The following is a 13,015-nucleotide window of genomic DNA, read 5'->3' on the forward strand; positions in this document are numbered from 1 at the left end:
TCTACAGGGGGGCCATCCCCATGTTCTATAGATCTATGGAGTCATCATATGTTTTACAGATCAACAGGCCCATCCTCATGTTCTATATATCTATTGAGTCATCCATATGTTTTCAGATCTACAATCTAAGCGACCGTCAGGTCACATGTATGCACAAATAAGCCTTAGCAACCTCATGGTGATGCTAGCAGAGGGGCATGTGAGAAATCAGGGGCGGAGGTTGTGGTTTGCCAGCCAAGGAGTGTGTGGGCAAAGTTAGGCATGGATAGAGGCAACGGTGTCGGAGATGAGAGTAGGGCCAAAAGTGTGACGTGATGTGACAGACAGAAGGAGGGACTGACAGACAGCCGGTGGAGGTTTTCATATTAACTTGCGACCTAACGGTCGCAATGAATTCATATATTATTTTTGATGACCCAAATCCACCCAAGCTGGGGTCATATCGTACAGTGCGGGATACATTTCCTTTTTTATTTTCAAGTTGAAAACTATAGCCTATACGTTTTTTTTCCTAACGTTGACTTTGGAACATAATGCTCAACTGTCACTTTGTTGTCTCAGGCATTTCATAAAAAATGACTTCCCCACCTCGTTGAACCTTTTTTCAGGAAATATAAAAAAGATGCATAAATACTTTGAGTGTTCCTTGTACTTATTACATTTTACTTGAAATAGGCTACAAACAACACAAGATTGCAGTAAGTTCAACAGTACAAAGCCAATTTGACATTTTCCCATCCTCACCAAATGAGCACATTATACCAAAAAATATGTGTAATAAGTAACATGTTCACTCTACTGCAGGACATTGGCAAGTAAGGAATTAAAATGAGTGTTAGCAAACATGTTTGGCTAATCCTAGCTCATATGGTTTGGTAATTATTACTTTGGCCACATATCCCACAATATTCATCACTTCCTATTCATAAAATACTTATTGACACATTTAAATTTGTCTACTTCAAAATATGTATGCATTAAAAAAAACAATACAAAAAAGAAACGCGATAGCAAAGATCATTCTCATATTTCTTTCACTTTAAAAGTTGCTTTACAAAACAAAGGAATAAAAAGTAATAAACAACTTTATTAAGAGAGATATTTAAAAGACTAAAAGTTAAAAAAGAAAATTACCAGGGACACAGAACAAATTAAAATAGCAGAAAGGGTTAGTTAGGTAGGGAAAGCAAGATGGGTTTTGAGGGAGGCTTTGAACACAAAAAGGGTGGGGTGGTTTTCATGTGAGGTGGGAGTGGGTTCCAGAGGGTGCAGACTGCAACTGAAAAAGCACTGTCACCCCAGGTGCATTTTTTATTGTTTTATGAGTGAATTCCAGGAGGTTGTCATTGCCAGACCTGAGAGGGCGGGAGGGAACATGGGGTTTGACGAGGTCGTGGAGAACTGGGGTGATGTGGTCTCTTGATCGGGTTTTGGTGAGGAGGCGGGCAGCAGAGTTTTGCACATATTGAAGTTTCTTGAGTGCTTTGGAGGTGGCACCGTAAAGAAGGATATTGCAGTAATCAAGTCTGGATGTGATGAAGGCATGGATGAGTTTCTCTGCAGCAGTTTGGGATAGTGTTGGACGGAGGCGGGCAAGTTTCGGTGGTGGAAAAAGGCTGTTTTGGTAATATTGTTGACATGGGATTGGAAGGAGAGGGTGGCATCCATGACACGAGGTTGCAGACTTTGGTGGAGGGGGTGATAATGGAGCCATCAATGTTCAGGGAGAAGTTTATGGTGGAGCGGGTGGGAGTGTGTCGATATTGCGACATAGCAACCTGCTGACACGGGTGAATGTTAACCTCTATGCCTAAACCTGACCCAAGCCCTAACCCTAACCTCTGTAACCGTGACACGGGTGAGTCGCCAACCTGCCGACGCTGATTGTCGAAATGACACATCAATTTCCCCGGAGCAGGTGAGGGCATCTGGACCAATAATTAGTTTGAGGAAGTTTTTTTTGCATCCAGGTTTTAATATCAGTCAGGCAGGTGGTGAGGGTGGAGTGGGTGGTAGCAGTGATGGTTTTGGAGGGTAGGTACAGCTGAGTGTCATCGGTGTAGCAGTGAAAATGGCCATGGCCATGGCGGAGAAGAATTTGTCCAAGGGGGAGAATGTAAATAATGAACAGGAGGAGCCCGAGCACCAAGCCCTGGGCGACACCGTGGGTGACAGGATGTAATGGATTTGAAGTTATTTATGGAGGTAAATTGGAAAAGGTAGGATGTGAACCATGAGAGGGCAGTACCGGTGATTCCAAGTGTGGACTGGAGGTGGGAGAATGGGGTGGTTGATGGTGTCAATAGCAGCACTGAGGTCAAGGAGGATAATGATGTTTAGTGAGCCGGTGTCGCAGGAGAGCAGGAGGTCGTTTGATGATAGCCTGACTGCAAGCGTCGAGACTCAATCACACACTTCGTTTTGGGATTGAAGTCTGAGCCTGGGGACGGAGATTCTACTTCAGCGGGGGCGGGGTAAAGCCTATTGACGTCACACACACACACACACACACATACACACACACACACACACGCGTAGAGCCTACGACGGCGACGTGGCGTGTCATTGCAAAAATACGTTATTTCTCATAACATATTATATGACTGCATGTTTACGTTAGTGCAAAATGGTATTAAAACGTGATGAAACGACACTATTGTATAGTTTATTAAAATAATACGAGTCGAGTCTGACTCCGCCATGACAGTTTTCACGGACCAATCAGAGTCCACTAGACTCTCACGTGGGCAGAGGACACCAATCAGAGTCCACAAGTGAGTCTCACGTGGGCCTACACTGCTCTGACGTGGGCAGAAGAGCTCTGTTTGGAGGGGGCTGGGACCGGAGCAGCCAAACCACGTGCCCCAAGCATACAACCCTGATTGGCCCATTCAATGCGCCCGCTCTTTGGGCGCGCTTGAAATAAAATAAAATATCTCGGGGTTCAGTCCACACTACACACCATCCACCAGCAGGGGGTGGTGATGTGTGGACTGAAGTATCAGGCTAGTTTGATGAGGGCAGTCTTTGTACTATGTTTGGAGCGGAAACCGGATTGGAATTGTTCGAAGAGGTTATTGGAGTAAGTGATGATGTTGGTAGTGATGACACAATCCAGGATTTTAGACAGAAAGGGTAGATTAGAAATGGGTCGGTAATTGTTTGGGGAATCGGGAAGCATTTACTGTTTTTGTGATGAGTGGGGAGAGAGTGGGGAGGCAGTCTTTAAAGGACAACTTTGTTTTTTACAACAAGGGTTCATATTTTAGATGGTCATTAGAGAAAAGAAAACATGGGCAGATGTGACTTATGGGGGCTAGTGTAAATAGTAACAAAGAACTTGCCAGCTTATTGTGTCTAAAAATACATATTTAGCCACTTGTACGCATGCCCCCACCCATTGAACCTCTAAAACAATAGAAAGCAGTCAATGAAAATATTTGAACACTCATCTTTTCTCTAATTCCAATCTAAAATATGTATAAAATATTTGTAAAAAAAACAAAGTTGTCCTTTAAGGAGGGAGGTGGGGAGGGGGTCCAAGGAGCAGGTTTAGCACTTCATGTCGGCAACAACAGAGGAGAGGTCAGAGGGGGTAATTTTAAAAGGATTGAGTAGGAAGTGGGAGTGGGGGGGTGGGGGATCAGGTTGGAGTCCGCGGGGGTAGAGATGCTCACCTGGTTGTGAATGGTGTTATTTCTTTTCATGGGAAAATGTGAGGAAGTCATTGCATTTGTCCACAGGGAAGGAGCGTGAGATGGTGTCCATGGGGTGTATTGATCGTGGAGAAGAGAACAACAAAACAATGTTTATAGATGTAATTGTGGATGGTGAGATCGGTTTTCTTGGAAAGCCTTTCTCGCTGTCTGACCTTTTTTTTGAGGAGGTGTAATTCATTGGTGTACCGGGGGGAGGGGGGGGGGGGGGGGTGAGTCATTTTACATGTGAGTCATTTTACATGTTGACCAGATCAGAGGGGGAAAGAGTCTGGGTGAGGGAGGAGTCAGAAATGGTGTTTGAGAGTGATGTGGAGAGGGAAGATGCATTTATGGACATTTATGGTTCCGGAAGGTGGAGGTGAGGTCAGTTCCGAACATGGCTGATGGTGGTGCCAGAGGAACAGACCAAGTCCAGAGTGTGGCCTTTATTGTGGGTGGGGAAGTTGATGTGTTGTGTGATGTTGAAAAATTCCCGAATTTCCAGAGGATCGGATGCTGTTGTGCAGTTGGTGGAGTCCACATTGAAGTCACCGAGTAGTAGTGCAGATGGGGATATGGCACTGAGTTGGGTGAGGAATTCAGAAAGGTCAGAGAGAAAGTTAGGGTTTGGTTTAGGGGGACAGTAAATGACAGCAATGACCAGATAGTTAAAAACAGAGGGATTCGAATGAGGGGGGGACTGGATGGGAATTGGAGTTGTTTTTATATCATAGCGGCGGATTACTGCAATTCTACTGACAGTTTTCCCAGCCAGGTGGGGCATGTCCATGTATGAATAACCGGGGGCTGTTGCTTTGTTAAGTGAAAGATAGTCCAGGGGTTTTTGCCAGGTTTCGGTGAGAACAATTAAGTCTAGGTTATTGTCAATGATTAATTCACTGATAACAAGCTATTTATGGTTAATTAGTCCCCCCAGGAATCCGCGGAGAAAAAGTCTTGATTCCGCGGAGAACAATCCTGATTCTGCGGAATTCTGCAGAGAACAATTCTTGATTCCGCGAGTTATCAAGCTAAAAATGATATAGTTCTAATAATCAAGTAAAACCCTTCATGAAATAGCTACAATTAATTGTAATTAGTGGTTATAATAATCGAATATTCGAATAATCATTTTTGAGAATAAAAATCTAATATTAAATCTATTCTTTTTTTAATTGTTTTTGTTTTTAATAATTACTTTCTGTTGCAAAGACTATAATGTCATCCAAACCATGACCATAGTAACCACATTTTAGAGGATAGCCTACCTACTACCTAGTATGGGTGTAATATTTATTTATCCTCTTCTGCATTATTATCGTTATTGCCAGGCATAGAGAGGAACTATAGTTCAGGACACAGTTTCTGTCAGGAATGTGGGACCATCCAGCATCAGTGCTAGCAGGAGGGAAGCTAAACTATTCCCCCAGGCTCTGTATGAGGTGGCCACCGGCCAGACCATGTACAAATCGTTTTATAATAGTAGTAATAACTACTCCCGCCGCTCTGCTGCCACTCGCGACTGTTATTCCGCGGACATAAGAAAAGTCCACGAATGGCCGGGAAATCCGCGGGTGGTCACGAATTCTGCGATAAATTCCGTGATCGCGGATCCGCGGATTCCTGGGGGGACTAGTTAATAGAGCGAGTGTTAAAGAGTGCACACCTGAGATGGGATGAATTTTTGGTGGTGTGAGAAACCTTGGCCAAGGCTCAAGGAATTCGGGTGCAGGTGCTGTTTGTTTTGTTGATGATGTGACGTCACAGCTGGACGCCGGGTGGAGCACAGAGAGGGATGGTGTTTACAGAGTGGACAGCAAACTTTTGTTGGGAGCTTCGGTGTACATAGCGTGCCCAGCGGAGAAGTCTGTGTTCTTTGATTGTGGAAATGGAAATATGTCCAGGAGTGATGGGAATGGGTAAGGTTTTTGGAATTCAGAGGCAGAATATTGGATCTGCATGCTGTCCAGGGGGTGAGCCTGAAGCTAGCTGGTAGCACTGCTATGCTAGTGGGAAGCACAGCAAAACTATCCGACTGCCTAGCATCTGTGGCGGGAGGTTGCAGGCAATGCACTCGTGGGTAGAGCGCTAACAGGCAGAGGAGAACAGTCTCAAGCATGCCTGACATCGGGGCGCTTCAATAATCCAGCTCTCGAGCAAAGGCAGCAAAACGACGGCAAACTCAGCTAACTGAAAAGGCAACAGACTTGTACCGAGACAGCAGGGAAACTGTCTGGGGGAAGCCTCTCAATGGCCGTGAAAACTGAGGAGTGTTTGGTGGTTCAGATTGCCACACAGCAGCAGTGCCGGAGAGCAGATGTTGACAGCTGGATGTAGACACAGCACCAGTAGCAGCAGCAGACACAGGTAGGTCAGAAGTTTCACACTTTTACAACCCCGCAGATTTAAATTAAAGCTGAGAAAGAGATTAAGGAAAGAAAAGGGCAAGCAGACTAAAACAGATAAACTAAAAATAAACTCAGAACTCAGGAATAAATTCAGGCTAAATCATTCAGTCTTTTTGCTGAGAGTATGAAGTTTCTTCTGCGTCAGGTAACGCTCTCGTCTGATTCGTGTCTTGACAGCCTCTGGCACGTCTGGGATCACATAGCACAGGACAAATTTCGTCAGGTAGACTATGTGCTACAGAGGGACAAGGTGGAATAGACAGACTTAAACATGATACTGTACTATTTTATATGAATACAAAATGTAACTAATATATAATAAAGGTTAAGTGTTTCTACGAAAACACTTGTGGTGCTATATAAAGAGGCTTGTTTCTTTGGATTATAAACTGTTTTAAGTCTTAATTCAACTTGTACAAAATCACCACAACCAAAATGTTTCTCCTCCCTCTCCCTCATTCTTCCCCTCTTCCTGCTTTCTCCCTCTCCCTACTGCTAAACAGAGGAACAATTCAGTATTACACTACTGCTGATTATTAGCTGTTGTAATTTTTGTTCAGAATCAGAGACCGTCTTCCTCAGTGGCATTCTTACTCACCTCCATAAGAACAATAAAAACCAGTCTGGCGGTGAGCACATGCCAGAAGTAGTTACTGTACTCATACTGTCTGGGGTGTCCTGGTGGGTAGCGGAACCCTCTGTACCTGATGGACAACATTGTGTGTTACATTGTGAAAAGTCCAGGGCACACTAGATGAAATAAGAAGCCACTTTAAAGGTGATACACCATGCATTTAAAACATATTTATGTCATATTGTTTATGTCCCAAAAACGTTTTTCAAAAGGTTTGAGGCTAAATTACCACTCCTGAATAGAGAGCCTCTCTCATTTTGAATGGCTCTCAGAGCATTTTAGCTGCAGTACCACCTTTGCCACCCCCCCCCCCCCCCCAAAAAAAAAAATCCTTTTGAAAAAAAAACCCAACCCTTTTTTTTTTTTTTTTTTTTTTTTTATGATGACGTCACAATCGGCAGATGACGTCACAATCGGCAGCAAATCTGGATAGCCTGTTTTGAGAACCCGTGGGATACTTTTAACCTTCGCCTTCTCAAAACCAGAGAAAGACACAACGGTCAGAAATGGGACTTTGTGAGCATAGAAGGTGCTAGTGGGACCCCAAAAAAAGGTTTTAAAATAGGAAAAGTGAAATTTCATGGTGTATCACCTTTAATGATTCAAACATGGGGAAATTCAGGTGTCAAAGCAAAAGCAGTAAAAAACGAAACCAGGCTGATAAATACAGGTCAGAGTAGGAAGGTAAGAATGAAGATAAACACTTAAGATCTAGCACTAGACATCCGCACATGTGCGCCAGTGTCTGGCTGAGTTAACTCATTCTATCAATTAGGCTACAAATGTACACTATCACCATCGCAAGCATACATATCATGAACATGAACGGATATACACAGATTGTAAGCAATGCTAGTCTCAACCCACAGATCTAGAATTAGACAGGATTGTGCTCCGTACCTGCAGGTGGTGCTGTTGGTGAACCAGTCTGATGTGCTTGCATTAGTGGGTCTGCTCTGATTGGTGAAGTCTTCTATGTTGAACACAGACAGGGTGTTGTTGAGGTATCCCTCCATGGTGTATGTACTGTGGTCTCCATACGGGTACACAGAGAAAGACCAGTAGTAGACCAGACGAGGGATCATGTCTGATGTGAAGGCCATGATGATCGCCTAAGTGAAAAGGAGACAAAAATCCGAAGCGTAAATGTGGACATTTTCAGAACAGTGCGGACGTGAATAACAGCACAGGGATTTAAAAGTTCAGCTAAAAGCAAGAGTGAAGAAATAGTTCTTTAACTGTGCTTTAAAGCTATCCACAGAGGCTGCCTGTCTTAGTTGTAGCGGGAGTTTATTCCAAGCTTTCGGTCCGTAGAAGGAGAATGCTGCTCGATCATATATGTTTTTTTTTACAAATAAGCTCTAATTCGTGCAATATTTCTTTCAATATTAATTTGTGTAAAATTCAGTTCAGCATCAAAGATCACCCCCGTGTGTGGGTGTGTGTGTGTGTGTGTGTGTGTGTGTGTGTGTGTGTGTGTGTGTGTGTGTGTATGTGTGTGTGTGTGTGTGTGTGTGTGTGTGTGTGTGTGTGTGTGCGCGCGCGCGCGTGTCTCTGTGTGTGTATGTGTGTGTGACCTATTTCTCTCCCTCTGTAAATTGATGGATTCCAAGATGTGAGTTGTGTTGAGACATGACATGTGAGACAAAGGAGCTGTCAACACTCACATTTGTTGTCACGGCCAATACGGAGATACACCGCAGGATGTGAAACCAGAGTCCAATGTCCTTGACCATCTCTGGTACCATGCGACGGTACCGGCTGATCTTCCAAGCGTCGATGCGGATTTCAAACAGGTTGTTGAGCAGAGCCAGGACTGGACCCAAGGGTAAGGAGGCCGCAAACATAGTCACAAAGCCAAACTGGATCACTGGGAGATAAGATTTGATGAGTCAGCTCTAGCCAATTGCATATCATTTTGTATGTATACATGCACGCACGCACGCAAGCACGCACGCACGCACGCACGCACACACGCACTGTTAGACATGATAATAGAACGTAATTCATGTTGAACAACTAATTTAAAATTAGATTATAACTTGGTTTGCCTAAAGGAGTCATTATGACCACTGGGTGCACTTGAGAGTTGAGCAACAGGTAAAAAGAACTTCTGGGAACTCAGATTAAGCAACAGGTAGCTACCGACAGGTGCCTCTTTGTCCTAATATGGGCTTCCCAATTTCCACTTCCTCTTCATACTGCTTACGTGACATACAACCTATGTATTTCTGTTTAGAAAAATGCCTAGTCATGCTGAGGATGTCTGAAAAGGTGCAAAAGAGGAACTTCTTTGAGATCGGACCACCGTATATAAGGGCTCACACAAGAGCGTCTTTTAGGCTTTTTGGGAGGATCTTTCGGGAGATTTTTTCATTTGGGGTTTTTGGACGTGGAGGGCTTCGGCCCTCCGCAGGCCCCGTGGCCCTTGGGCTCTTTTTGGGGATCCTTCTCCTGCACCTTGCTCAAATATTAATAATAATAAGGTTTTTGTGAACTTCCAAAAAGCTTAATTTTCTGAATCTGTGCTATAATGATAAATAGACTTGGTTTGCTTTAAAAGAAGAAGCACCTCCCCCCTGTGAGTATTCCACAGAATCTTTTTGAGGGCCTAATCAGCCTGGCCTGTGACATAAAAAGTGTGGCAGTCAAACTGTTTTCTGTGGTCGGGGACTTCCTGACTGAAATGTCCACGCACTCCACTCTTGTGGCAATCCAAGGCGGTTTCAACAACACACACACACACACACACACACACACACACACACACACACACACACACACACACACACACACACACACCTTACCCATCTCCAGGTATTCATAGAACACTCCCAGTCCTTTGCTTTCAACCAGCTGGTAGTCTTGTTCCCAGCGTGGAATCTTCGTATTCGTCTCGTCAGTACACTGCAGACACCTCGAGTGCTTCCACCATTTACGGAGGCGCCTGACAGACCAATAATACCAATAAACCATAATACATAGACCAGGAATATGGACAGAATGGGTAGAAAGGATATTGTAACTGCAAATGAACTGGAAATGCACAGCATTACTATTGTGTGACAGTAACCACTAGACAATAATTAAGAAATTCATCTCTTGTTATTTTTTTCATAAAGAAAGGGATTTATTAAAGCTTGGCCAATGACTCAAAAGCATGCTTAGTATGTAATTAATAACTTGTGTAATTGTGCTTAGTCAGTACTTAGTTACACACAGTCGCAGGAGCTGCTTGATGCTGTCCCAGATGGCTTTCAAACCCAAGATCACAGCCAGCTTGATGGTCAACTCCATCATACAGCCTCCAGGGTCACACTGCAACACAAAAAAAAATAATAATAATAATAATCAATGCTTAAACAATACGTCTATATGTAGACCACATAGACAGTTGAAACTTAAAAGACTCAGCCAAAGAAGTCAAATGTTGAGAAAATAGTTTATGCGACAAAACTTTAATTTTTGGCCGACTTGGAAGGCTTAATATTTATTAGGCCTACATAGGTTATTTAATTCAGTAACCGCATATGTGCATGTGGGAGGGAATAATAAAAATCTATAAATACAAATAAATACAAACAAATAAATAGACTACACCACTGCTTACAGACATTCATCAGGAGCATTATAAAACAAATATGATCAATGAATAGGATGGCAAACTGTACCTCCTCATTTCTGAATGTTCCAAGGACATAAACAGGCTGGCCTGGGTAGCCAACCACCTTCCCCTTGATGAAGGCGATGTAGAAACAGGCAGAGTAGCTATTAACAAACTGAAACAAGAATATCTTCATGGATAGGCTGTTGTCATATTCCGTCTTGGTCCGAGGGATCTCTGTTTTCAGGTGTTACATCAGCGAAAGGTTATTTCTGCACTTCACTATACTCATAATGGACTTAATGCTACTGTATATCTTGATGAAAATAATACCAGTAAGACTCCCTAATCGGGAGATAAGCGACCGTCAGGTCACAGTGTGATTTTAGGCCAAAATGTGTAGGAGAAGTGTCCAAAAATGTGTTTGTAAAAATCGGCCTGATGGTGGCGCTATATGGGACAGATGCATGTTGATGAGATGAGTGTAGCCATACTGTGTACCAATTTGCGTGATTTTAGGGCAAAATCTGTAGGAGCAGTGTCAAAAAATGTGTTTGAGAAATCGGCCTGATGGTGGCACTATATGGGACAGAGCCATTTTGATTATATGAGTGTAGACATGCTGTGTAGCGATTGGCGTGATTTTAGGGCAAAAAAATCGGCCTGAAGGTGGCGCTAAATAGGACAGATCCATGTTGATGACATCAGTGTAGAGCAAGTGTGTACCGATTTGCGCGATTTTAGGGCAAAATTTGTAGGAGCAGTGTCCAAAAATGTGTTTTAAAACATCGGCCTGAAGGTGGCGCTAAATTTGACATATCCATGTTGATGAGATGAGTGTCGACATACTGTGTACCGATTTGCGTGATTTTAGGGCAAAAATTGTAGGAGCAGTGACCAAAAATGTGTTTTTCAAGAATCAGCCGATTTGCGTGATTTTAGGGCAAAAATTGTAGGAGCAGTGACCAAAAATGTGTTTTTCAAGAATCAGCCTCATGGTGGCGCTAGAAGAGGGCCATGTGAGAATTGATGGAGGTGGAGGTTGTGGTTTGGCAGGCAAGGAGTATGTGTGCAAAATTTGGCATGGATCGGGGCAACGGTTGCGGAGATATGAGCAGGGCAAAATTGTGACGTTTGACGTGTGACGTGTGACGGACGGACAGACAGGCGGACAGACAGACAGCCGGTGGAGGTTTTGGTAGTAAGTGCGACCTGACGGTCGCAAACAATAATAATTCAATAATAACAATTTTGTTGACATTTTAAATGTGCCTGCAGCACACTAAGTCTGTTGTGTTCAGGAGGTAGGGTCAAATAAATCAATATAGTAGCAGGGGTTAGAAGATTGCAATTTCTAAAACGGTTAGTCCCAATACTTGATTCTGATTGGCTGGTTTCTGATTAGACCAGTGTCTAAATCACACGGTAATCCACACCTTGAATCAGTTTATATCAAACCAAGGTGTGCTATTTCTTTCCACAGTGGTGTGAAGCTGAACTAGAAAAGGGAGTGCTTGATTTTCCTACAAACCCCGGCCGTGCGGGTGCTTCTAAGCACCGCCTGCATGCATAGGACGGTGACTGAATGGCTCCGGGCAGGGCTTGTAAAGGCAACTAGAAGAGAAAATTTCTAAGAAATTTTAAGTGTGCCTGCAGCTCGCTAAGTCTGTGCAACCTTGTGTAGCGGTTGGTGTTAGCATTAGCGTTATTTCATTTGACGCAACCCGCGTGTCTGTATGACAAACGGTTCACGAGATCAAGGGTCACTTCCTGTTTGGTGAGGGGCACTTCCTGTTTGGCGAAATAGGCCCCAATTAAGGTCATGGACGATTAATGAATTAAAGCTGCAAGCAGCGATGACCAGGCCCTCGCAGCTCTACCCACGTCACAAGGCCAGCAGCCAATCAGAAACCAAACAGGAAGTCAGCCATTTCGACTAATTAGTGGCGTTTTGGAGCATTTTTGGCCGTTATCACGGGTCGCACTTTAACGACAGTTTTTTGAGAAAAAATTGTTTTGTGAGAAAAAAAAATTGAGAAAAAAACTTTTTTGAGAAAAAGAAATTTTGAAAAAAAAATTGTGAGAAAAAAAAATCTTGAGAAAAAAAAATGTGAGAAAAAAAAATGTTGAGAAAAAAATAATTTTGAGAAAACAATTTTGAGAAAAAAAAATTTTGAGAAAAAAAAAATTTTGAGAAAAAAAAAATTGAGAAAAAAAATTTTTGAGAAAAAAAAAATGGAGAAAAAAATGTTGAGAAAAAACATTTTTTGAGAAAAAAAAATTTTTGAGAAAAAAAATTGAGAAAAAAAATTTGAGAAAAAAAAATTTGAGAAAAAAAAAATTTTGAGAAAAAAAAAATTTGAGAAAAAAAATTTGAGAAAAAAAAAATTTGAGAAAAAAAAAATTGAGAAAAAAAATTTTTGAGAAAAAAAAAAATTTGAGAAAAAAAAAATTGAGAAAAAAAAAATTGAGAAAAAAAAAAATTGAGAAAAAAAAAAATTGAGAAAAAAAGAAAAGGTATGACACCAGCCGCAAGTCTGTACGACAAACGGTTCATGAGTTATAGAGGCACTTCCTGTTTGGTGAAGGGCACTTCCTGTTAAAGAGGGGGCGAGGCTTAATCAATTACAGCTCATCCCTATTGGTCGGAAAAAGACCAAAGTTGTGTGAG

General features: G+C 42.6%; 1 protein-coding gene across 1 annotated transcript in view; it reads right to left on the reverse strand.

Annotated features, from left to right (window-relative positions):
- Positions 1-6,206: 6,206 nt before the first annotated feature.
- Positions 6,207-13,015, reverse strand: part of LOC308281575 (anoctamin-6-like) — a gene marked incomplete at both ends in the record, with an annotated part of 64,482 nt that continues 57,673 nt past the window's right edge. Inside the window, 7 exons of the mRNA XM_080721802.1 lie at positions 6,207-6,341; positions 6,705-6,810; positions 7,641-7,852; positions 8,408-8,610; positions 9,548-9,687; positions 9,961-10,058; positions 10,412-10,581. Of these exons, the coding sequence (XP_080577928.1) occupies positions 6,207-6,341; positions 6,705-6,810; positions 7,641-7,852; positions 8,408-8,610; positions 9,548-9,687; positions 9,961-10,058; positions 10,412-10,581 (1,064 nt within the window). The remainder of the gene's footprint in view (positions 6,342-6,704; positions 6,811-7,640; positions 7,853-8,407; positions 8,611-9,547; positions 9,688-9,960; positions 10,059-10,411; positions 10,582-13,015) is intronic.

This window comes from Nannobrachium achirus (assembly GCF_963921795.1).
Source record: "Nannobrachium achirus genome assembly, chromosome: 3".
In the NCBI taxonomy this organism is placed as follows: Eukaryota; Metazoa; Chordata; class Actinopteri; order Myctophiformes; family Myctophidae; genus Nannobrachium; species Nannobrachium achirus.